The sequence below is a fragment of the Carcharodon carcharias genome (assembly GCF_017639515.1).
Source record: "Carcharodon carcharias isolate sCarCar2 chromosome 38 unlocalized genomic scaffold, sCarCar2.pri SUPER_38_unloc_6, whole genome shotgun sequence".
Classification (NCBI taxonomy): domain Eukaryota; kingdom Metazoa; phylum Chordata; class Chondrichthyes; order Lamniformes; family Lamnidae; genus Carcharodon; species Carcharodon carcharias.
The window spans coordinates 851,007-878,571 of record NW_024470810.1 but is presented as its reverse complement, the minus strand read 5'-3'; the positions used below and the strand labels follow the sequence as shown (position 1 = coordinate 878,571).

Genomic DNA, 27,565 nt, shown 5'->3' with positions numbered 1-27,565 from the left:
GTTCGATGCCCTGCGGCTGGAGAATCCGCCTCTTCATCCACATGAAGACCCACAGCAGATATGGTGACCCCGAGGAGGCATCACCCTCAAATCGAGGGACAGCTGCAGGTGTGGACAATTTCTATCCAGCTTGGTGCTGTTACCAAGATTGGACCCTGAACACTCCATAACCTCATTGAGTCACTGGTATCGATTGTAAACTTGGTGAGGATGGTGATTGATGAAGATTATTGGGGACCAGGCGATGTCAATGGGAGGGTCTGTGAGTGAGATGGAAAATTAATCCAGATAGTGTGACTTCAGATTACAACCCTGGGGTCTGTGAATTTGAATTTAATAGCAAATGTATAAACAAATATCCTGGATCAGTAAAAGTCACTGACATTATTCTGGCGGGATTGACAGAGTGTATCTTCTCTTTCTAAAACTGTCTGCATTAAAATCCCAAACCGCAACTCGGCAATGGTCCTCTGACAGCACCTTCCATACCCACAGCCGCTCGCATCTAGAAGGTCAAGGGCATCAGCCACATGGGAAGACAACCACCTGGAATTTCCCTTCCAAACCACTAACCAAACTGACATGAAATTACGTTGGCCATTCTGTATTTGACGCTGCATGAAAATCCTGGAATATCCTCCCGAACAGCACTGTGGGTGGACCTAGAACACATGGACGACTGCGGTTCTACAAGGTGGCTCTCCAAGACGTTCTCAAGCATAAACTAGTGTTGGGCAATAAAAGCTGGCCTACCCAGTGATGCCCACATCCCAAGAAGGAATGCAAATATATGCCGGGAACATTACACAACATTGACCATTAAATTTTTAGACCCGGAGACAATTTCAGTCCTCCTACAGTCTCCAGGATTGGCAACGGGAGGCAGGTTATGTTATGTCAAAGGGGCAAAAAAACTGTTCCAAATATCAGGTACAAGTTTCCTTGTTTTCACAACTCATTTCATTATAAGGAAATTTGAATTTGCATGAATGCCACAATTTATATCCCGGCTGAATGCTAATGTTTCAGCCAAACAGCACAGACAGTGGTCATATGTTACCTCAGTGGGATGGGCAGTGCTGGATGTATTGTTAAAGAGTCTGACACCACGCACAGCATATTGTACCTGAGAGTGAGGACAACGCAATTGAAAAGGACCACTGCATCTCACAGAGCATTTGAATACTCTGGTATGTAGTAAGCTTTGAAAGGGCCTTTGAATACGTTCAGGAATTTGTCTCTTTCTGGGTGTAGGCTCGGTGGGGTGTGTCTGCTGCTTGTCCTGTCTGCAAACAGGGCTCAGTAATGGAACTGTGTTCGAATATTAGCAGGGTGTCTATAAAGGAAGCCTTGAAGGAGGATCTGGAGAAGAGAGTCGCCAGGTTAGTCAGTCATCGACATTAAACCATTGAGACAATTGAACAAGGAAAGAGGGAAGCATTGGAGCCAAGCAATTGGTGTTGGTAAGAAAGAGCTGAAGAAGAGCCATACGGTCTCGAAACGCTAAATCTTTTTATTTCTCCACAGATGATGTTAGACCTGCTGAGCATTTCCAGCATTCTCTGGTTTTGGTTTGGGCTTGAACTCCATATGTTGGTGTCCCAATGAGGTTACACTTCACCCACTATAAACCACCAATCCACTGCCTCACTACCTAATTAAATTGCCCTCCTTTTCCCTATTCCAGTTACTCTCCCTAATGCTAGTTCTTTGTTTTCCTTCCCAGAATATCACCCAGTGATGTGGACTCTGCTGCTGATTCCTGGTTTCCTGAGTAAGTTATTTACTTTGTGATCAATCTCCTCCATGTTCATTTAAAATCGTTACAGAGCGAAACTTACTTTGTGATATTATTGAGGGTGGTTCCACTGCTGTACCTGGGACACAAGAACAGATGCCATTGTTAAACAATGTACACAGAATATAAAATTATTAAGAGATATTGTTCACACAATGGGCAACAGTGTGTCAGTTGGGCTGGATTGTAGCCTCGTGGAAGCTCATACAGTCTGGACTCAAAAGGTTAAAACAACGATCTTTCTAATGAGTTACAATCCACAAATGGTAGAGGCCCAGATTGACTTGGGGATCCTTTACACAGATTTTGACATGTTTTTAACGGGTTAACACATTAATCTAAAAGCCTAATGGGGTGCTCACCTTTATATCTATTCTAATGGCCCACATGTGTGTAGACTCCATGTGTCAGGTTGATAAAGCCTTGGTCACACCGCACACGGAGTAACTGTGAACAGCTCTGTGCACCAAACCTGAGGAAGGATAGATTCACCACGGAGGGAGTGTCATGTAGATTTAACAAGACGAATCCTGGATTCCAAGGGTTAAATTATTAGGAGATTTTAGACAAAGTAGGAATGTTGTCCCCTTTTAAATGTTGGTGGGGCTGATTTGTTCAAAATTAGAAAGCTATCCTGAGGATATCAGGTGGACAGAATCTATTTCCGAGAGTCCGGATGTCGAGGGTGAGGAGGTGTGATCTACAAATTAGAATCATAGTTTCTTGAGTGAAATTAACAAACACGTCTACATATCGATATAGTCGAAGACTGAATCTCCCTGCTGTTAAATGCAATGGATGGTTAAATTATAATTCGGTATTGGCATGTTTATATTCTCCAACGATCTGAAAGGATATGGGACAAAGGCTGATAGATTGAGTTATTTCACAGTTCAGCCAAAATCTCACGGAATGCTGGAATAAACTCGAGGGGGCTGAATGGATGCCTCCTCTTCCTGTATTCTCCAACCTGATTGGAGAGGTTCAATCATGAAGTTAATTTTAAAATTCTCACATCCCAATTGCTCATGCAGAAAATCAAATATCAGATTTAAAATTTACCCCACATCTGATTGCTAATAAATGTGCATCCTCACCTCCAGCCTGATTTCCAACCTAACCACAATCAAATCTCAGAAGGCCCTAACACAGGTGCTAAAAATAATTCACAATGAAGATACAAGGAAAGAGAGATATTGCTGCATTTCATGTCTCCATCGCTTCTTTTCCCATTCCCCTTAAGTCTGTATGTTTGTCATTATCGCTCCTTCACCCAGTGGGAACGGTTTCTCTCAATCGACTTTCTCTCCAGGCCCTCACGATTTTGAACACCTCGATCAAATCTCCTCTCAGCCTTCTCTGCTCCAAGTTAAACAGGATCAACTTCTCCAAGCTATCGATGGAACTGAAATAACTCATAACTGGAACCGTTGCTGTAAATCTTTTCCATGCTCTTTCCAATGCCTTCACACACCCCACATTCACACTCTCTCCCTCCCTCTGTCACACACACTCACACCCTATTCCTCTGTCATACATACTTACACTCTCTCCTTCTCTCTGTCAAACACACTCACATTCTCCCCCTCTTTCACGCACACTTAGACTCTCTCCCTCTTTCTCACACAATTAGATTCCTCCCCTGTCTTTGTCACACACACTGACATTCTCCCTCTCTCTCACTGTAACACACAATCAGACTCCCACCCCCTCTCTCTGTCACACACACTCACACTTCCTCCCTCTCAATCACATATACTCAGACTAACCCCATCTCTCTCCCTGTCAAACACACACACAGGCTTGTTTATTTTTCACACAATGTGGCACCCTTCCTGTCTCTCACTCACATACACTCACACTCTCCCCCTCCCTCACACACACTCTCTCCCCCACTCTCTGCCATACACATTCACATTCAAGCCCTCTCTCTCTCAAAATCTCTCCCACTATCTTTCACTCTCTTCCCAGCTCTCGGACACACTCACTCTCTTCCTCGGTCACACTCCCCCATCAAACTCTCTGCTCACACTGCCACAAACACTCACACTCTCCCCCTTTCTCTCCCTCTATCACCATCTCCTCCTTTTTCTTTGATACATACATTCACCACACCCCCTTGCTCACTCATAGACAAAATTTCCTCCTTTCTCTCTCCAACCTTATCTCTCCCCTCGCTCTTGTACACACGCTATCGCTTTCTCTCTCTCTCTCTCTCCCTCTCTCACAATCACACTGCCCCATCTCTCTCACAAACACTCTCAATCTGTACCTCACTATCTCACACTCAAACCCTGCACTTCACTCTTTCACACAGAGACACTCTGCACATCACTCTCTCACACACATTCTGCAACTCACTTTCTCACATTCACACATTGCACCTCTCTCTCACTCACACTCTCCTCTCTCTCACACGCTCGCTCTCTCCATTGCCCTTTTTATGCACACTCTGGTTTGTCCATTTTCGTCACAATCACACTGCCCGATCTCTCACACAAATTCAAACTCTGCCCCTCACTCTCACACATTCACACCCTGCACCAAACTCTCATTCACATTCTCCTCTCTCTCACTCACAGTCTCGATCCCTCTCCTTTATAGTCTGTCTCTCTCTCTCTCATATTCAACATTCCTCTCTCACTCACACCTCCCTCTCTCACTCATTCTCCCTCTCTCACTCATAGTCCCAATCTCTCACTCACAGTCTAAACCCCTCTCTCTCTCTCTCCCTCTTGTTCTTCCTCCCTCTCTCACAGTCACACCACCTTATCTCCCTCACGCAAACTCCCACTCAGCTGCTCATTCTCTCACACTTACACTCTGCAATTCAATCTCTCACACTCACACCCTACACCTCGCTCTCTCTCACACACACTCTCTGCACCTCTCTCTCTCACATATTCTGCACATCACTCTCTCACAGTCACACTCTGCACCTCACTCTCTCACACTCACACCCTACACCTCACTCTCTCTCACACAAATATTCTGCACATCACTCTCCCACATTCAATCCCTTGTCCTTTCTCTCACTCACGCTCGCCATCTCTCGCTCTCTCAGTCTCCCTCTCTCGTTTTAATTGCCTTCCTCTCACATACATTCACAGTCTCTCTCTCTCTCTCCCTCTATCATTTATAACCTGTCTCTCTCTCACACATTCACAGTCTGAATGTCTCACATTTGAAGTCTCCCTCTCTCTCACATTCACAGTCTTCCTTTCTCCCACATTCACAGTTTCCCTCTTTCCGACATTCAAAGTCTCCCTCTTTCCCACATTCCTAGCCTCCCTCTTGCACTTACAGCCTATCTCCCTCACATTCATTGTCTCCCTCTATTACTCAGTCTCCCTCTCTCTTAGATTCAATGTCACCATCTCCCTCACCCTCACATTTCGTCCCTGTCTGTCACACAGCCTCAGCGTCTCTCACGCATTCTCCCCCTCTCTCAATGACTGTCTCCCTTTCTCTCACTCATAGTCTCTCTTTCGCACTCATAGCCCCCCCCCCCTCTCTCTCTCTCTCTCACTCACATTATCCCTCTCTCCCTCTCACTCACAATCCCCCCACTCACGTACATTCTCCCTCTCTCTGGCTGAGTCTCCCTCTCTCTCAATCACAGCCTCCCGCTCTATGTCGAAGTCATTTCCTCCCTCTCTCATTCACATCTATCTCTCAGTCTCCCCTTCTCTCAGACACTGTCTCTCATTCTCCCTCTTTTTATCTTTCTGACATTTGCACTCTCCATCGCTCCCTCACTCACAGTTTCCTCTCTCTCAACCACACTGTCCATCTTTCTCTCACTCAGTCTCTCTATCCCTCTCACGCCCTCTCCCTCACTCACTCAGACCCTTCCTCTCAAACTCACCCTCTGTCTTTCTCTTTCACATTCACATCCTCTCTTGCTCACATTCATTCTCTCCCTCTCTTACTCAGACTCTCCCTATCTCTCAGTTTCCCTCTCCCTCTGCCGCATGCACAGTCTCCCACTCTTTCCCATTCATCATTCCGCTATCTCTCACATTCATTGTCCAAATCTCTCACTCAAAGTCCTGATCTCTCACATTGACAATATCCCTTTCTCTTTCCATTTCCTTCTCTCTCTCTGATAAATTCAGTCTCCCTCTCACTCACACATTCACAGTCTTCTTCCTTCTCTTACTCACCGTCTTATTCTTTCTCTAATATTCATATTATCCCCCTTCCTCTCACTCACCGTCTCTCTCTCTTTCTCACACATTCAAATCCTCCCTCCCCCTGTCTCACAGTCATTGTCTCCATCTTTCTGTCACTCACCTTCTTCTAGTCTCTAACATTCACATTTTCCCTCTCTCTCACTTCGACTCTCCCTCTCTCACTCGCATTCACAGTCTCCATCTCTCTCTCGATCAGCCTCCACCTCTCACTCACTCAGTGGCGCTCTCTCTCACACACTCAGTCTCACTCTCTCTCACTCAGACTCTCTCTCTCACACTCAGTCTCCATTTCTCTCTTTCATATTCACAGTCTCCCTATCTCTCTCACATTCATTCTCTCCCTCTCGCACTCACAGTCTCTCTCTCTCTCTCACACACATTCAGTCTCCATCTTTCACACAAAGTCTCCCTTGCTCACACACCTTCCCTCACCCTCTCTCACATGCACAGTCTCCCACTCTATCTAATTGAGTCTTCCACTACCTCTCACATTCATTGTCCCCCTCATTCACAGTCTCTATCTTTCCCACTCACGTTCTACACCTCTCTCGCCCAAGCACAAATTCACAGTCTCCCTCTCTCCCACATTCATCGCCTCCCTATTTCACTTACAGTCTCCCTCTCTCTCACGTTCAATTCTCCATCCTGCTGTCACTCACGTATTCTTCTCACTCTCACATTCATATGATCTCTGTCACTCAGCACCTCCCTCTATCACTCACAATCACAGTCCCCCTCTCTCTATATCTCAGTCATAGCAACAATCTCTCACCCACAATTCCCCCCCTCTCTCTCAGTCGCCAACTCTTACTCTATGATATGCAGTAACCATCTCTCTCGCACTGAGTCTCACTCCCCCTCTCTCAATTCCAGTCCCTCCCTCACTCTATCTCCCTCACTCTTTCTCGTGTTCACTCTCCTTCTCTCTCACTTTCACCGTTTCCATCTCTTCTACATTCGTTGTCTCCCTCTCTATCACATACAGGCTCCCTCCTCTCTCACACATTCAAAGTCTCTGCCTCTCTCTCTCTCACTTCTCTTTCTGTCCTTCTCTCTCTCTCTCTCTCATTCACAGTCTCCTTCTCTCTCACATTCACTGCCTCCCTCTATATCACCTTCAATGTCCCCCTCTCTCCAAGTAAACAGTCTCCCTCTCCCATTAACATTCTCCTTCTCTTTCACTTAGTGTCTCTCTCTCTCACTTAGTCTCCTTTTCTCTCTCTCTCACATTCAGTTTCTCCCTCCCTAACATTCACAGTTTCCCTCCCTCACATTCACAGACTCTCCCTCACATTCACAGTCTCTCCCTCCCTCACGTTCACAGTCTCCCTCTCCCTCACATTCACAGTCTCTCCCTCCCTCACATTCACAGTCTCCCTCCCTTACATTCACAGTCTCTCCCTCCCTCACATTCACAGTCTCTCCCTCACTCACATTCACAGTCTCTCCCTCCCTCACGTTCACAGTCTCCCCCTCCCTCACATTCACAGTCTCTCCCTCCCTCACGTTCACAGTCTCCCCCTACCTCACATTCACAGTCTCTCCCTCCCTCACATTCGCAGTCTCTCCCTCCCTCACATTCACAGTCTCCCTCTCCCTCACATTCACAGTCTCCCTCCCTCACATTCACAGTCTCTCCCTCCCTCACATTCACAGTCTCCCTCTCGCTCACATTCACACTCCGTCACATTCACAGTCTCCCCCTCCCTCACATTCACAGTCTCCCCCTACCTCACATTCACCGTCTCTCTCCCTCCCTCACATTCACAGTCTCCCCCTCCCTCACATTCACAGTCTCTCCCTCCCTCACATTCACAGTCTCTCCCTCCCTCACATTCACAGTCTCTCTCTCCCTCACATTCACAGTCTCCCTCTCTCTCACATTCACACTCTCCCCCTCCCTCACATTCACAGTCTCTCCCTCCCTCACATTCACAGTCTCCCCCTCCCTCACATTCACAGTCTCTCCCTCCCTCACATTCACAGTCTCTCCTCCCTCACATTCACAGTGTCTCCCTCCCTCACATTCACAGTCTCCCCCTCCCTCACATTCACAGTCTCTCCCTCCCTCACATTCACAGTCTCCCTCTCCCTCACATTCACAGTCTCCCTCTCGCTCACATTCACAGTCTCTCCCTCCCTCACATTCACAGTCTCCCTCTCCCTCACATTCACAGTCTCTCCCTCCCTCACATTCACAGTCTCCCTCTCCCTCAAATTCACAGTCTCTCCCTCCCTCACATTCGCAGTCTCTCCCTCCCTCACATTCACAGTCTCCCTCTCCCTCACATTCACAGTCTCCCTTTCTCACATTCACAGTCTCTCCCTCCCTCACATTCACAGTCTCCCTCTCCCTCACATTCACAGTCTCCCTCTCCCTCACAATCACAGTCTCCCTCACATTCACAGTCTCCCTCTCGCTCACATTCATGGTCACCCCTCCCTCACATTCACAGTCTCTCCTCCCTCACATTCACAGTCTCTCCCTCTCCCTCACATTCACAGTCTCTCCCTCCCTCACATTCACTGTCTCCCCCTCCCTCACATTCGCAGTCTCCCCCTCCCTCACATTCACAGTCTCCCCCTCCCTCACATTCACAGTCTCCCTCTCCCTCACATTCACAGTCTCTCCCTCCCTCACATTCACAGTCTCTCCCTCCCTCACATTCAAAGTCTCTCCCTCCCTCACATTCACAGTCTCCCTCTCCCTCACATTCCAAGTCTCTCCCTCCCTCACATTCACAGTCTCTCCCTCCCTCACATTCACAGTCTCTCCCTCCCTCACATTCATAGTCTCTCCCTCCCTCACATTCACAGTCTCCCTCTCCCTCATATTCACAGTCTCTCACTCCCTCACATTCACAGTCTCCCTCTCCCTCACATTCACAGTCTCTCCCTCCCTCACCTTCACAGTCTCCCTCTCCCTCACATTCACAGTCTCTCTCTCCCTCACATTCACAGTCTCCCTCTCCCTCACATTCACAGTCTCTCCCTCCCTCACCTTCACAGTCTCCCTCTCCCTCACATTCACAGTCTCTCCCTCCCTCACATTCACAGTCTCCCTCTCCCTCAAATTCACAGTCTCTCCCTCCCTCACATTCGCAGTCTCTCCCTCCCTCACATTCACAGTCTCCCTCTCCCTCACATTCACAGTCTCCCTTTCTCACATTCACAGTCTCTCCCTCCCTCACATTCTCAGTCTCCCTCTCCTTCACATTCACAGTCTCCCTCTCCCTCACAATCACAGTCTCCCTCACATTCACAGTCTCCCTCTCACTCACATTCATGGTCACCCCTCCCTCACATTCACAGTCTCTCCTCCCTCACATTCACAGTCTCTCCCTCTCCCTCACATTCACAGTCTCTCCCTCCCTCACATTCACTGTCTCCCCCTCCCTCACATTCGCAGTCTCCCCCTCCCTCACATTCACAGTCTCCCCCTCCCTCACATTCACAGTCTCCCTCTCCCTCACATTCACAGTCTCTCCCTCCCTCACATTCACAGTCTCTCCCTCCCTCACATTCAAAGTCTCTCCCTCCCTCACATTCACAGTCTCCCTCTCCCTCACATTCCAAGTCTCTCCCTCCCTCACATTCACAGTCTCTCCCTCCCTCACATTCACAGTCTCTCCCTCCCTCACATTCATAGTCTCTCCCTCCCTCACATTCACAGTCTTGCTCTCCCTCATATTCACAGTCTCTCACTCCCTCACATTCACAGTCTCTCTCTCCCTCACATTCACAGTCTCTCCCTCCCTCACCTTCACAGTCTCCCTCTCCCTCATATTCACAGTCTCTCTCTCCCTCACATTCACAGTCTCCGTCTCCCTCACATTCACAGTCTCTCCCTCCCTCACATTCACATTCTCCCCCTCCCTCACATTCACAGTCTCCCTCCCTCACATTCACAATCTCTCCCTCCCTCACATTCACAGTCTCCCTCTCCCTCACATTCACAGTCTCTCCCTCCCTCACATTCACAGTCTCTCTCTCCCTCACATTCACAGTCTCCCTCTCCCTCACATTCACAGTCTCCATCTGCCTCACATTCACATTCACCCTCTCCCTCACGTTCAAAGACTTCTCCTCTCTCATGTTCACTGTCTCACTCTCTCAAGTTCATATTCTCCCTCTCTCTCACTAATGCCACCAGTCTCTCAATCATAATGCCCACCTCTTTCTCAGTGTGTGACGCTCACTCTCTCAGATTCAGCATCCATCTCTCTCTCTCACTGAGTATTACTTTTCCCCTCTCTCCATTTCAGTCTTTTCTTCCCACTCAGTTTCACTCTCTGTCTATCTCACATTCATTCTCCCTCTCTCGCTCACTTTCACCTTCTACATCTCTCCCACTTTCAAAGTCTTCCTCTCTCTCACTCACAGTATCCCTCTCTCACACACACTCACAGCCTACTTCTCTCTCTCTGTCTCACTCAGCCTCCCTCTCCCATTCACAGTCACCATTTCTCAGTCACCCCTGTCTCTAACTGTTTCTCCCACACTCCCTTTATTTCTCATTTTCACATTCACAGCCTTCATCTCTCTCTTACTCACAGTCATCGCTCTCTCAATCTGAGCCTCCATCTCTCACACACTCAAGTCTTCTGCCTGTCACTAATATTCTCCATCTCTCTATTTCTCATACAGTCTCTCGCACATTCACAGTCTCCCTCTTTTACTCAGCCTCTCCTCCCTCACATTCACAGTCTCCACCTCTCTCACTCACTATCTTCCTCTCTCACACATTCACATTATCGCTCTCTCTCACTCAGTCTCTCTCCCTCTCTCTCTCTCACGTTCACAACATCCCTCTCTCTCTCTCTGTCTTTCACATCCATTCACCGTCTCTCACACAGACTCTCCCTTTCTCACTTAGTCTCCCCTTTCTCCCTCATTCACTGCCTTCATATCTCACTCAGCATCACTCTCCGTCTCCCTCACATTCAGTCCCTCTCTCTCACTCAGTCCCCCTCAGTCTCCCTCCTTTTCTCTCTCTCCCACACACACAGACACCCACACACACATTCAGTCTCTCTCTCTCCCTCACGTTCACAGTCTCCCTATCTCTCACATTCACTGTCCCCGCTCTCAGATTCAATCTCCTCTCTCTCACATTTACAGTCCACGTCTCTCTTTCAACCATTAATAAATTACCTCTTTCTATCCCATTCAGTATCACTCTCTTCAAATTTAGTCTCCAACTCACATTTTCAATATCTCCTTCTCTCTCACATCCAGTCTCCCTCTCTCTCACAAATTCATTGTCGTCATCTTTCTCTCACTCACACTTTCATTCTTTCTCTCTTGCAAATTATGTCTCCTTCTCTCAATCAGACTCTCCCTCTGTCAATCAGTGTCCCCCCTCTCTCTCTCTCCCATTCACAGACTCCCTCTCTCACTTTATAGCGCATTCAGTTTCCCTCCCTCACTCAGACTCTCCCTTCACACTCAGTTTCTCTCCCTCATGTTCACATTCACCGTCACTCACACAAACTCATTCTCTCCCTCTCTATCTCACATTCACAGCCTCTTTCCCCTCTATCACATGCATTGTCAGCCATTCTATGTCACTGTCTCTCTCTCTCCTTCTCCCATATATGTAGTCTCCTTCTCTCCAATTCTCCCCCTCCGTCTCACTCTGCCCCAATAACTCATTTACCGTCTCCCAATCTCAATCCCTCCCTCTCATGTTCACAGTCTCCCTCTCCCACACATTCAGTCTCCATCGCCCTCATATTCACAGTCTCCCTCTCTTTCACGTTCACAGCCCCCTGTCTCTAACATTCAGTTCCCGTTTTCCCATATTTACAGTGTCCCTCTTTCACTGACAGTCTCCTCCTCTCTCACATATATAATGTCTCCATCTCTCAAATACTCATTGTTTCCCTCTATCACTCTCAGGTTCCCTCTCTCGCTCATTCACAGTCCCCATTTCCCACTCAGAATCTCATTCACATTTACACATTCAACCATTCATAGCATTCCACATTCTCTCTCACATTCAGTATTCCTCAATCACTCAGACTCTTCCGCTTACACTCACATTCAGAGTCTTGCTCTCGCTCTCACTCATATTCTCAATCTTTCACTCACTTTCCCTCGCTCCTCCACTAACTCTCTCTCTCTCTGTTTCCCTCTCTCAGTCTCTCATTTCAAGCCTCCATATCTCTCTCACTGGGTCTCATTCTCCCCTTCTCTCACATTCAGTACCTCCCTCTTACACAGCCTCCCTCTTTCTCACTCAATATTCTCTCTCACTCACTTTCACAGTCTTACTCTCTCCAACATTCACAGTCTTCTGCACTCTCACATTCACACTCTCCCTCTCACTCACATTCTCAGTCTTCCTGTCTCTCACTCACAGTATCCTTCTCCCTCACTCGCAATATCCATCTCTCTCTCCCTCACTCAACCTCCCTCTCTTGTTCACAGACTTCATCTCTCAGTCTCCCCTTGTCTCAGACTCTCTCAGTCGCCCTCTCCTTCCCTTTCTCAAAATCACGGTCTCCATCTCTTTCTCACTTACAATCTGCTTCTCTCACTCTCTCTCAATAAGTCTCTATCCATCTCAATTTGGCAGTCTCTATCACTCATTCTCCTTTCTCTGACAATCATTCTCCATCTCTCTCTCTCACTCATCTTCTTCATCTCTGACTCACATTCGCATTATCTCTCTAACACTCTCACTCATAGTCTCCCGATCTCTCACATTCACAGCCTCCCTCCCTCTCTCTCACAATCTTTTTCCCCGCATATCTTAAACATTTGAAAGCCATATAAACTATATCAGGTACACGACCCTTATCAACACACCTGGTCACCTCAAAAAATCAATCACATGTGTTAAGCATTACCTCCCTCTAAGAAAGCCATGCTGACTATCCCTGATAAAACTTTGCCTCTCCAATGGAGATACATCCTCTGCTTCAGGACTTTCTCCAATAGTTTCCCTACCACTGACATGAAATTCACTGGTCTGTCGTTCCCTGGCTTATCTCTACAATGCTTCCTAAACAGCACAAACACATGAGCTGTTCTCTAGTCCTCTGGCAACTCTCCCGTGGACAGAGAGGGTTTACAACTTGGGATCAGAGCTTCTGCAATTTCCTCCCTTGCACCCCCCCCCAGCTGACTCTCCCTCTCACTCTCTCTCTCTCATTCACAATCTCGCTCTCTCTCGCATTCAGTCTCCCTTTCTCTCAAATTCACAGACCCCCTCTCTCTCACGTTCAGTTTTCATCTCTCCCACATTCGTAGTCTCCCTCTCTCCCTTATTCACAGTAGTCCTCTTTCAGTTACAATTTCTCTCACACATAACCATTGTCTACCTCTCCCTCTCAGTCTCCATCTCTCTCACTCAGTTTTGCTCTCCCTCTCTCACCTATTCAGTCTACCACTCTTACTCATTCACTCCCTCTCTCACTCAGTCTCCATCTCCCTCTCTCACATGGACAGTCTCCCTCTCTCTCATTCAGTCTTGTTCTCTCTCTCAGATTCAATGTTCCCCTTTCTCATTCAAAGCTTCCAACTCTCTCACTCGCATACTCCTGTCTCTCTCTCTGTTTCCCTTTCCCTGAAACAGAAACAGTCTCAATCCCTAATTTACATTATTCCTCTCTCTCACAAATCCACAGTCTCCTTATCTTTCTCACATTCATTGTCTCCCTCTCCCTCATATTCAGTCTCCCTCTCTCTCAAATTCACAGTCTCGCTCTTTCACTTACAGTATCCCTCTTTCACTTACAGTCTCCCTCTTTTGCTTACAGACTTCCTCTCTCTCGCATTCAGATTCTCCTTCTCCCTCTCACATTCATTGTCTCTCTATCTCACTCAGTCTCCCCCGACCTCATATTCTCAGTCTCCATCTCCCTCTCACTTCGTCTCACTCCAACTCTCCCTCAAATTCAGTCCCTCTCTGTCACTCAGGCCCACTCTCTCTCTCTCACACATTCACTGTCTCCTTCTCTCACACACATTTACAGTCCTTGTCTCCCTTTCTCACAATCTCCCTCTCTCGCACCTGCTGGCTCCCTTTCTCTCTCACACAGTCTGCTCTCTCTCTCTCACTCAGTCTTCTCTCTCACTCAGACTCACTGCCCCCTTCTCTAATTCTCAGTCTCCACCTCTCAATCTCCCCTATCTCTGATTCTCTCTCTCAGTCTCTCTCTCTTTCACACACACACATTCACGATCTCCATCTCTCTCTCACCGACAGCCTCTTCTCTCACACTTATAGTCGGCATCTCACACTCTCTCTGTCACTCAGTCTCTCGTTCACTCCACATGAAATTCATAGCCTCCCTCTCATGCTAATTCACCTTTCACTCACTCAGTCTCCTCTACGTCTCTCACAGGCACAGTCTCCCGCTCTGTCTCTCATTCAAAGTCTTGTCTCTCACATTCAACGTCCCCCTTTCTCACTCAATGTCCCTATCTCTCAGTCGGATTCTCCGCCTCTTTCTCAGTTTCCCTGCCTCTCTCACATATTTACAATCTCACTCAGTCTCTTACAGTCTGCTGCTCCCTCACGTTCACAGCCTCCCTTTTTCACTTACAGTCTCTTTCTTTTGCAAACAGTCTCCCTCTCTCTAACATTCAGAGTCTAATTCTCTCTCAGATTCATTGTCTCCCTCTCCCACTTAGCCGCTCTCTCTCTCGTATTCACATTCTCTGCCGCCCTCTAACTCAGTTTCACTCTCCCTCACATTCAGTCCCTCTCTGTCACAGTCCCACTATCTCTCACCCACTATCTGTCTCTCACTCTCTCTCACACATTCACTGTTTCCCTCTCTCTCACACATTCACAGTCTCTCTCCTTCTCACAATCTCCCTATCCCTCACCTAATGACTCCCTTACACTCATTCACAGTTTGTCTCTCTCGCTAACAGCCTCCGCCTCCCTCACTCAGTCTTCCTCTCACACACTCACTACCTCCTTCTCTCATACACAGTCTCCACCTCTCAGTTTCCCCCTGTCTCAGACTCTCTCTCTGTGCCCCTGTCTCTCTCTCTCATTCACATACTCTGTCTCCCTCCCTTTCATATTCACAGGCTCACTCTCGCTCATATTCACAGTCTTCCTCTCTCACTCCTTCAGTATCCATTTCTCTCTCACTCAGTCTCCATCACTCCCTCAGTTCGTCTCACTCCCCCCCCCCCATCTCATACTCAGTTCCTCCCACTCACTCAATATCCCTTTCTCTCTCACATGCACATTCTCCTCTCTCTCACGTTGATATTCTCCCTCTGTCTCATACACCTATTCACAGTCTCCACTTCTCCCACACGCACAATCACAAATTTGGTCTCTCTCGCTCTCTCTCCCTCTCTCTCTCTCTCACACAACCACATCCAGTCTCCCTCGCTTTCACATCCAGCTTCACTCTCTCACATTCACAGTCTCCCCCTCCCTCACATTCATAGTCTCCTTCTCCCTCACATTCACGGTCTCCCTCTCCCTCACATTCACAGTCTCCCCCTCCCTCACATTCACAGTGTCCCTCTCCCTCACATTCACAGTCTCCCCCTCCCTCACATTCACAGTCTCCCACTCCCTCACATTCACAGTCTCCCTCTCCCTCACATTCACAGTCTCCCTCTCCCTCACATTCACAGTCTCCCCCTCCCTCACATTCACAGTCTTCCCCTCCCTCACATTCACAGTCTTCCCCACTCTCACATTCATAGTCTCCTCTCCCTCACATTCAGACTCCCTCTCCCTCACGTTCACAGTCTCCCCCTCCCTCATATTGACAGTCTCCCACTCCCTCACATTCAAAGTCAACCTCTCCCTCACGTTCACTGTCTTCCCATCTCTCACATTAACAGTCTAACTCTCTCTCAAGTTCATACTCACCCTCTCTCTCTCACTTATACCCGCATTCTCTCACTCACAATGCACCCCCCCCCTCCAATCTCAGTCGCCCACTCTCACTCTCTCATGTTCAACATCCATCTCTCTCACAGAGCATCACTCTCCCATTCTCTCCCATGCTTGGCCCTACCTCTATCCCTGGCACTACACTCTATACCTGCAACCGCAATCTATACCCGGTGCCACTCGCTATACTCTGCAGCAATCTCTATCCCCAGCTGCACACTTTAACCCCGGCCCAAATCTCTATACACCTCTCCTCTCTCTACCTACAGCCCGACTCTATCCCCAGCCCCATTCCCTATCCCAGGCTCCAATATCCTTCCGTGGCCTTACTCTCTATACACGGCCCCACTCCCTATGCCCGCCCCCCTCTCGAACCCCGGCAGCAGTCTCTATCCCCGGCCCCCTCTCTGTACCCGGCCCGACACTCTATCCTTGTCTCTAGTCTCTCTGCCTGGCCCGAATCTCTATACCCTGCTCCAATGTCTACCCCCGCTCACTCTCTATCCCCGGCCGCTTTTTCTATCCACGGCTGTACTCACTATCACTGGTTCCACATTATAACCCCATCCCCACACCCTCGACAACTCGGCTTTCTATACCTAGCTGTGCAATCTACGCCCATCCCTACTCTCTATACCTGGCTCCACCCTCTATCCGCGGCCCCGAACTATCCCCGGCGCCAAACTCTATCCCCGCCCCCAATTCAAGGCTCCACTCTATATCCCTGACCCCAATCTCTTCCCCGGATGTATTGTGTAGACCCGGCCCCACTCTCTATCCAAGGCCACACACTCTTTCACCGGATCCACTCTCTATCCCCAGCCCCACTCTCTCGACGCCCCAGCTCCCTATCTCCGGAAAGATCTCTACCTCAGATTGTACTCTCGATAACTGGCCCCACTCTTTCTGCCCAGCACCACTCTCTACCCAAGTCCTCACTCCCTATAACCGGCCCCAATATCTAACCTCCCGGCACCGCTGTCTATCGCTGGGCCAACACTGTACAGCCAGCACTAGTCTCTATACCGAGCTCGACTCTCTTACGCCCCTCCTTCACTCTCTTTTCACGGCTTCACTCACTATACTCGGCCGCACTCTCTATACCCTGCCCCATTCACTATCCCCGCCCCACTCTCTTTACCCGGTCCGACGCTCTATCCCTGTCTAAACTCTCTATGCCCGGCCCCAAATCCTATTCCCTATTCCCTAGGGAATGTCTATACCAGCTCATTCTCTATCCCCGGCCACTTCCTCTACCCAGGGCTGCGCTCACTCTCCCCTGTTCCACAATGTAACCCTATCCCCACACCCTCAACAACCCCACTCTCTATACCGAGCCCAGCACTCTACCCCCATCCCTTCTCTCTATTCCCGACCCCACTCTCTATCCGCGGCCCCAACTTACTCCAGCTCCAAACTCTGTCCCCGGCCCCACTCTATATCCCTGGCCCCGATCTCTGTCCCGGCCCTATTCTTTAGACGTGGCCCCACTCTCTATCAAAGGCCATACATTCTTTCACTGGATCCACTCTTTATCACCGGCCCAGCTCTCTCGACGCCCCAGCTCCATAGCTCCAGACCACTCTCTACCCCCGATCATACTCTCTGTACCTGGCCTCACTCTTTATCCCTGGCACCACACTTTACCCCTTGCCCCCTCTCTATCCCCAACACCACTCTCTACCCACAGCCTCACTCCCTATAACTGGCCCCAGTTCTAAGTCCCTATGCACCACTGTCTAACGCTGGCCTAACACTATATAGCCAGCACCATTCTCTATACCCAGCTCCACTGTTATCCCCCGCCCCCACTCACTTTACCCGGCTCCACTCACAATGCTCGGCCGCAATCTCTAAAACAAGCCCCAATCTCTATCCCTGGGCACAAGCTCTATCCCTGGCACTACATTCTATCCCCGGCACTACTCTCTGAACCCAGCCTGACTCTCTATCCCCGGCCCTACTCTAATTATCAGGCCTCACTCTCAATCGCCGGCCCCACTGCCCACCCCCTGCACCACTCTCTATACCCGGCACCACACTCTATCACAGCCCCCACTTTCTATCCCTGCCGACACACTCTACCCCCAGCTCAACCTATATCGCTGGCCCCACTCACTATCCCCGTCTCTGCTCTATTTACATGGCCCCACTCTCTCTATCCCCGTTACACGCTCAATCCCAGGCTCCACTTTCTATCCCTGGCCCGACTCTCTCAGCGGCTATGCTCTCTATACCCCGCCCCAAACGCTATCCCTGTCCCTAGTCTCTATCCCTGGCTGCACTAACTATCCCAGGCCCCAGTCTCTATCCACGGCCCCACTCTCTATCCCCGGCCCTGCCTTCTAGCCCCAGCCCTACTCTCTATAAAGAACAAAGAACAAAGAACAAAGAAAAGTACAGCACACGAACAGGCCTTTCAGCCCTCCAAGCCAGTGCCGATCATATTGCGTGTCAACTAAAACATTTTGCACTTCCGGTTTCCATGTTCCTCTCTTCCCATTCCATTCATGTATTTGTCAAGCTGCCTCTTAAACACCACTATTGGAGCTGCTTCCACCATCTCCTCTTGCAACGAATTCCAGACACTCACTACCCTCTGCATGAAAAACTTGCCCCTCCCATCTCCTTTATGGTTTATGCCTCTCACCATAAATCTATGTCCCCAGTAAATGATTCTTTCACCCTGGGAAAAAGCTTCTGACTATCTATTCTGCCCATGCCACTCATAATTGTGTAAACTTCTACAAGTTGCCCCTCAATCTTCATCGCTCTAGTGAATCGGAGTTTCTCCAACCTCTCCTCATAGCTAATAAGCTCCAGACCAGGCACCATCCTGGTAAACTTCCTCTGTACCCGCTCCAACGCCTCCATATCCTTCTGGTAATGTGGCGACCAGAATTGCATGCAATATTCCAAGTTTCTGTACAAGGTTCTATACAGCTGCATCATGGCTTCCCAGCTTTTATACTCAATACCCCGCCAATGAAGGCAGGTATACCATATGCCTTCCTGACTACCTTATCCAACTGCCTTTCCACTTGCAGTGACCTGTGGACCTGTACACCCAGAGCCCTCTGACCATCGATACAGTTAAGGTTTCTGCCACTTACTGTATAATTCCTGCCTATATTAGACCTTCCAAAATGCTGTACCTCGCAATTGTCCGCATTAAACTCAATCTGCCATTTCTCTGCCCAAGTCTCCAAACGATCTATATCCTGTTGTATCCTTTGTCAATCCTGTTCATTATCTGCAACTCCTCCAACCTCACTGCCGTCTGTCAGATATATTTTCCTCCAGGTCATTTATTTATACCACAAACAGCAAAGGTCCCAGCAATGATCCCTACGTAACACCACTAGCCACAGCTCTCAATTCAGAAAAGCACCCTTCCATTGCTACCCTCTGTCTTCTATGACCAAGGCAATTGTGTATCCATCCTGCCAGCTCACCTCTGATCCCCTGCGACTTTATCTTCTCTACCAGTTTGCCATGAGGGACCTTGTCAAAGGCCTTAGTGAAATCCATGTATTTAACATCCACTGCCCGTTCATTGTCAATTATCTTTGTCACTTCCTCGAAAAAATCGATCAACTTAGATAGACACGACCTCCCCTTCACAAAACCATGCTGCCTCTCACTGCTACGCCCCTTTGTTTCCAACTGGTAGTAAATCATGTCACGAAGAATCTCTTCCAATAATTTGCCTGCCACTGACCTAAGGCTCACCAGCCTGTAATTTCCTGGATTATCCCTGCAATCCTTCTTAAACAATTGAACTATACTGGTCATTTTCCAGTCCTTTGGGAACTCACCCGTAGCCAGTGAGGATACAAAGATTTATGTCCAGGCCCCAGCAAGCTCCTTTCTTGCTTCCCTCAGAACTCCATTGTAGATACCATCTGGCCCTGGGGACTTATCCACTTTAATATTCTTCAAGACGCCTAACACCTCCTCTTTTTTGATCTCAAAATGATCCAGGCTTTCTACATACTCTTCCCTAGACAAATCGACCGCTAAGTCCTTCTCTTTGGTGAATATTGATGAGAAGTATTAATTTAGTATCTCACCCATTTCTTCTTGCTCCACACACAGATTCGCATCTCTGTCCCTGAGTGGGTCTAACCTCTTCCTGACTATCTTCTTGCTTTTTACATATGTATAAAAGGCCTTGGGATTTTCCTTAATCCTGGTTGCCAGTGACTTTTCATGACCCCTTTTAGCCCTCCTGACTTGATTAAGATTCTTCCTAATTTCTTTGCATTCTCCACAGGCTTCATCTGTTCCCAGCCTGCTAGCCCTTACAAATGCTTCCCTTTTCTCCTTTACTAATCTCACAATATCCTTGTTATTATTATCACAATAAACTCACAATATACCCGGCCCCAGTCTCTATTCTCGGCCATACTCTATCCCTGGCCCCAAATGCTATCCCCGGCTCCACTCTCTATCCCTGGCTCCACTCTCTATGCATGGTCCCACTCTCTATCCCTGGCCCCAATCTCTTCCCCGGCCCTATTCAGTAGAGTCGGCCCCACTCTCTATCCAAATCCACACACTCATTCACCGGATCTACTATCTATCCCCAGCCCTGCTCTCTCGACGTCCCAGCTCCCTATCTCTGAATTGCTCTTTACCCCAGATCCTACTCTGTATAACTGGCTCCACTCTCTACCCGCGGACTCATTCCCTATAACCGACCCAACTCTCTAATACCACCGGCACCGCTGTCTATCGCCAGCCCAATACACTATAGCAGACACCACTCTCTACACACAGCTCCACTCATTTAACCCTGTCCCTACTCTCTATTCCCAGCTCCACTCACTATTCTCGACCTGACTCTCTATCGCTGGCTCCACTCTCTATGCCTGGACCCACGCTCTATCCCCGGCCCCACTGCACAACCCCTGCACCACTCTCTATACCCAGCCTCACACTCTACGCCCAGCACCAACCCATATCCCTGGCCCCAATCTGTATCCCTGGCCCCACTCTCCATCCCCGGCCTCTCTCTCTCTCAACTCCGGCCCCACTGTCTATTCGCAGCCCTATACTCTAACCCCAGCCTCACTGTCCATACCCTCTCCTATTCATTATACGCGGACCTGCTCTCTATCCCCGGCCCCAATCTCTATCCCTGGCCCCACTCTCCATCCCCGGCCTCTCTCTCACAACCCCGGCCCCACTCTCTATCCCCGCCCCCATATTCTAACCCCGGCCTCAATCTCTGTACCCTCTCCTACTCATTATACGCGGACCTGCTGTCTATCCCCGGCCCCAATCTCTATCCCTGGCACTAATCTATCACACCCTGGACCCGCCCTTTATCCCTGGCCCAACACTCTATACCCTGCCCCAATCTCTATCCCCAGCTCCACGCATTACCCCCGGCCTAAATCTCTATATCCATTCACTCTCTCTATCCATGGCCCCTCTCTATCCTCGGCCCGATTCCCTATCCCTGGCTCCAGTATCTATCCCCGGCCCTACTCTCTATGCAAGGCCTTACTCTCTCTGCACAGAATCACTCTCGAGACCCTGCACCACTCTCTATCCCCGGCCCCACTCTCTGTACCCGGCCCGACAGTCTATCACTTTCTCCACTCTCTATGCCCAGCCCAAATCTCGATACCCTGCTCGAATGTCTATCCCCGCTCACTCCCGATCCCCGGTCCCTTTCTCTATCCACGGCTGCATTCACTATCCCCGATTCCACAATCTCACCCCGGCACCACATGTTCGACGAACCTGCTCTCAATACCTTGCCCTAGTCTCGACCTCCATCCCTACTCACTATACTCGGCCCCAATCTCTATTCTTGGCCACCCTCTATACCCGGCCCCAAATTGTATCTCCGGCCCCACTCTCTATCCCTGGCCCAACTCTCCATGCTTGGCCCCAATCTCTATCTCTGGCCGCAATCTCTACCCTGGCCCTATTTGTAGACCCGGCCCTACTCTAAATCCAAGTCCCCAAACTCTTTCACCGGCTCCTCTATCCATGACCCCACTCTGTCAATGCCGCAGCTCCCTATTTCTTGAACAGCCCCCTACCCACGGTCCTAATATCTATACCTAGCCCCACTCTTTACCCCCGGCAGCAATCTCTACCCCCTGCCACACTCTCTAACCAATTCCTCACTCCTTATAACCGCCCCCACTCTCTATCCACCTGGCACAGCTGCCTATCACAGGCCCAACAATCTATAGGCGGCACCACTCCCTATATCCAGCTCCACTATCTTATTCCCGGCTCCAGTCCTTTTACCCGGCTCCACTCGTCATACTCGGCCTGCTACAATATCTATCCCCGGACCCATTTTCTATTCCCAGCCCTAATCTCTATACCTGGCCCCACTCTCTATCCCTGGCCCCACTGCCCAGCCCCTGCACCACCCTCTATACCCGGCCCCACACTCTATCACCGTCCCGACCATCTATCCCTGATCACACCCTCTACCCCCGGCCCAACCTACATCCCTGGTCCCACTCTCTAACCCCTGCACTGCTCTCTTAACCAGGCCCCATTCTCTATACCCGTCCCCCCTCACTATAACGACCCGACTCTCTATCCCCGAAACTCTCTCTATCCCCGGTCTCACTCTCAATCCCCGGCCCAAGCCTCTATCCCCGGCCTCTCTCTCAATCCCCAGCCCCACTGTCTTTCCCCGGCACCACTCACTAACCCCAGCCTCACTCTCTATACGCTGTCCCACTCATTGTACAAGGCCCGGCTATCTATCCCCGGCTCCAATCACTATGCCTGGGCCCACTCTCTAATGCCACGGCTGTGCTCTCTATCCATGGCCCAACTTTATATAGCCTGCCCCAATCTCTATTTCCAGCTCCACTGTCAAAGCCCCCGGCCCCCTCTCTAAACCCAGCTCCACTCACTATACCCTGCCCCAATTTCTATCCCCAGCTCCACACTTTAACACCAGCCCAAATCTCTATATCTGTCCCCTCTCTCTATCCATGGCCCCACTCATTCCCCGGTCTCATTCCCTATCGCCGTCTCCTTTATCTATGCCTGGCCCTACTCTCTATACACAGCCCCGCTCTCTCTGCCCAGAATCACTAATGAAACCCGACAGCACTCCTTATCTCCGGCGCAACTCTCTATCCCTGGCCCCACTCTCTATCCCCGGCCCCACTCTCTATGCATGGGCCAAAACTCTATCCCTGTCTCCACTCTCTATGCCCGGCCCAAATCTCTATACTTTGCTCCAATGTCTATCCCCACTCACTTTCTATCCTGGCCCCTTTCTCTATCCACGGCTGCACTCACTATTCCCGGTTCCAGAATCTCACCCTGTCCCCACACCTTTGACGTCCCTGCTCTCTATACCTTGCCCTGCTCTCTACCCCCAACCCTACTCACAATATACCCGGCCCCAGACTCAATTCTCAGCCACCCTCTATACCCAGCCCCAAACTCTATCCCTGGCACCAATCTCTATCCTGTGCCCCGCTCTCTATGCATGGCCCCAATCTCTATCCCTGGCCCCAATCTCGACCCCGGCCCTATTCTGTAGACCCGGCCTCACTCTAAATCCAAGTCCCCAAACTCTTTCATCAGCTCCTCCGTCTATCCCCGGCCCCGCTCTCTCAACGCCACAGCTCCCTATCTCCTGAACCGCCCCCTACCCCCGGACCTAATCTCTATTCCTTGCCCCACCCTTTATCCCTGGCAGCACTCGCTACCCCCTGCTCCACTCTCTATCTCCAGAACCACTCTCTACCTGCCTCCTCACTCCCTATAACTGGCCCCAATCTCTAAGCCCCTGGCATAGCTGTCTATCACCGGCCCAACACTCTATAGCTGGCACCACTCTCTATACCCAGCTTGACTATTTTACCCCCGGCCATATTCCCTTTACCCAGTGCCAATCAATGTACCCGGACCCACTGCCTATCCCCTGCTAACCTATCTATCCCCGGACCCACTCTCTATCCCTGGCCCTAATCTCTATACCTGGCCCCACTGTCCATCCATTGCACCACTCTCTATACCCTGCCCCACACTCTGTCACCGCCCCATCGTTCTATTCACGGCCACACCCTCTACCCCTGGCCCAACCTATATCCCTGGCTCCATTCTCTATCCCCACACCACTCTCTATAGCCGGCCTCGCACTCTATCCCCAGCTACATAATCTATCCTGGGCTCCACTCTCTATTGGCTGCTCCACTTTCTCGATGTCCATGCTTTCTATGCCCGGCCACATTCACTACCCCCGGCCCCACTCTCTCTCCCCGGCCCCACTCTCTCTCCCTGGCTCCACTCTATATCACTGCCCTACTCTGTATAGCTGACACCACTCTCCACCCCCAGCCCTAATCTCTATATCCGGCAACATTTCCTATCCACGGTTCCAATCTCTATCCCTGTCCCCACTCTCTTACCCGGGCCCAAAACTTTACACCCGACGCCACTCTCTCTCCCCAGACTCAATTAATAGCCCCGGCCCCATTCTTTCTCCCCGTCCCTACTCTGCATACAAGGATCCAATCTCTCCCCGGCTCCTCTCTCTATTCCTGGCCCCACTGTCTCGGTGGCCAAGTACTCTATCCCCGGCCCTACCCTCTATACCCGGCCCCAATTTCTATCCCCTGCCCCACTCTCAATCCCTGGACCCACTCGCTTGCACTGCCGCAATCCTTATCCGTGTCTCCATTCTCTATCACCGGGCCGACTCTCAATCTGCGGCTCCACTGTCTATCACCTGCCCTACACTCTGGCCGCCCCAAATCTCTATCCCTGCCCCTAATCTCTATAGATGGCCACACTCTCTCTCCCTGACATGCTCTCTATCTCTGGGCCTACTCTCTAAACCCAGCCGCACTTTTAAACCCCGACCCTGCTGTCAATCCCTGGACCCACTTGATTTCCCTGCCCCGATCTCTATCTGTGACTCTACTTTGTATCACCGGACTGACTCTCAATCTGCGGCTCCACTGTCAATCCCCTGTCTACACTTTGGCCTTCCCAACCCTCTCTCCCCATCCCTAATCTCCATAGATGGCCCCACTCTCTATTCCTGGCCCCGCACTCTACCTCTGGACCCACTCTCTATTCCCAGACACACTCTCTATCTACGGCCACAATCTCTATCTCCGGCACCGGACTCTACCCCCGGGATCTCTATAAACGGCCCCAGATTCTATACCCAGCCCAGCTCTCCATCCCCGCCTGCAATCTGTATCCCTTAACCCCACTCTCTAACCCCCAGGCCCCACTGTCTTTACCAGGCTCCAATCACGATCATCGATCAACTCTCTATTCACAGACCCACTCGCTATCCCAGAACCTACTCTCTATCCCTGGCCCCACTCTGTATTCCCGGCTCCACACTCTATCCTCGGCCCCATTCTCTATCCACGGCTCCACTCAATATCCATGGGTCCACTCCCTCAATCCGACCCCACACTCTCAACGGCCCCGCTCTCTATCCCCGACCCTGCTCTCTACCCCCAGCCCTACTCATTATAACTGCCCACATTCTATATCCACAGCCCCACACTTTAACCCCTGCCACACTCTCAACCCCAAGCACCACACACAACCCCCAGACTGCTATTCTAAAGCTGGCCCCACTCTCCAACTTTCCGGCCCCGCTATCACCGGCCATGCAGCGTATACCCGGCACTATTCTCTACACCCAGCTCCAATTCTTAACCACCCAGCCCCTCTCTCTACACCTGGCTCCACTAAATCTACTGGACCCCACTCATTCCTGGCCCCCATTCCTATAAGTGGCCCCAATCACTTTCCACAACCCCACTATCAATCCCTTGCCCCATTCTCTATCCCCGGCACTACCTCTACCCTCGGCCTCACTCTCAAAATCTGGCCCCACTATCTAACCGCCGGGTACAGCTCTATATCCCCTGTCCTACACTCTATCCCCTGAACCACTTTCTATACCCAGCTTCACTATCTAACCCCTCTGCCCCACTATTTTTACACGGCTCAAATCACGATCATCGATCAACTCTCTATCCCCAGACCCACTCGCTATCCCAGGACCTACTCTCTATCCTCGGAGACAATTTCTATACAGGGACCCCATCTCTATCATCGGCCCTACTCACTATCCCCGGCCCCTTTATCTATTCGCGGCTCCAGTCTCTAATCCTGGCTCCACACACTATCCCTGGCCCCACACTCTGGATGGCCTGGCTCTCTATCAATGGCCCAGCTCTATACCTCCTGCCCCACTCTCTATCCCTGTCCGACTGTCCATTTCCTTCCCCACTCTCTATCCCCGGCCCCACTGTCCATTTCCTTCACCACACTCTATACCCGGCTCAAACTCTATCACAGCCCCCACTATCTATCCCCGGCACCACCCTCTACCCCCAACACAACCTATGACCCTGGCCTCATTCTCCATCCCCGGCACTAGTCTCTATAACCAGCCCTGCACTCTATACCCTGCTGCACACTCTATCCCGGGCTCCAGTCTCTACCCCTGGCCCCACTCACTATCCCTGACACAACTCTTCATCCCAGGCCCTAATCTCCATTGACAGACCTATTCTCTATCCCTGGGGCCACTCTCTGTACCCGGCCCACTCTCTAGCCCTGGCCCAACTCTCTACACCCCACTCCCTTCTCTATCACCGGCCCCAATCAGTATCCCCAGCCCTATTCTCTTTCCCTGGACTTAGTCTGCAAACCCAACTCCAATCTATCCCTTGCTCCACTCTATTCCCGGCCCCAAACTGTTGGTAGCCCCGCTACTCTCTATACCGGGCACCAATTTCCATCCCTGGCCCCACTGTCTATCCCATGACACACCCACGTTCCCTGCCCCAATTCCTATCCCTGGCTTCACTCTCTATCCCCGTCACTACTCTCTATATCCAGCCCCACTCTCTATCCCCGGCCCCACATTCCATCTTCAGCCCTACCCTGTATTCACGGGCCCACTCTCAATCCCCAGCACCACTCTCTATCCCAGGCCCCACATTCCATCTTCAGCCCTACCCTGTATTCACGGGCCCACTCTCAATCCCCAGCACCACTCTCTATCCCAGGCCCTAAACTCTATAGACAGCCCCAATCTCTATTCACGGCCCCAGTCTTTCTACAGTCCCACTCTCTATCGCTGGATCCACACTCTATCCCCGGCCCCACATTCTACCCCAGCCTCTCTGTCCATACCCGGTCCCACATTCTATAGCCAGCCCAGCTCTCTATCCCTGACTGCAATCTCAAACCCTAGCCACACTCTGTAACCCTCAGGGACCCACTCTTCATGCCCGACTCAATTCAGTACACGCAGACCCAATATCTATCATTGGCTCCAAACTCTGTTCCCGGACCTAATCTCTATACCCAGCCCCACTCTCTATCCACAGCCCCACTCTATACGCGGCCCCACTCTGTTCCTGGCTGCAATCCCTACCCCCAGCCTTACAATCTAGCCCTGTCCCCACCCTGTATACCCGGCCTGACTCTATCCACAGCCCCACTCTCTAAACCCTGCCACTCTCTCTATCCCCGGCACCATGCACTACCCCCGGACAGCTGTTCTATACCTGCCTCACTCTCTAACCCTCCGGCTCAGCTCTCTATCTTCAGTCATGTAGCCCATACCAGACACCACTCCCTATACCCAGCTCCTCTCTTTAACCCCCCAACCCCACGCTCTATACTCGACTCCACTCATTATGTTCA

General features: G+C 50.4%; 1 protein-coding gene across 4 annotated transcripts in view; it reads left to right on the top strand.

Moving 5' to 3' along the window:
- The first annotated feature begins 993 nt into the window (after positions 1–993).
- The window catches only part of LOC121274841, a 53,390-nt gene continuing 26,818 nt past the window's right edge, over positions 994–27,565 (top strand). For 3 of the 4 annotated variants that reach the window (XM_041182211.1, XM_041182208.1, XM_041182207.1), the window contains exons 1-2: positions 994–1,190; positions 1,727–1,774. In XM_041182211.1, coding sequence (XP_041038145.1) covers positions 1,070–1,190; positions 1,727–1,774 — 169 coding nt within the window. In that variant the 5' untranslated portion in view covers positions 994–1,069. Of the gene's footprint in view, positions 1,191–1,369; positions 1,464–1,726; positions 1,775–27,565 lie in introns of those variants that run through there. The other variant, XM_041182209.1, reaches the window with a different exon arrangement.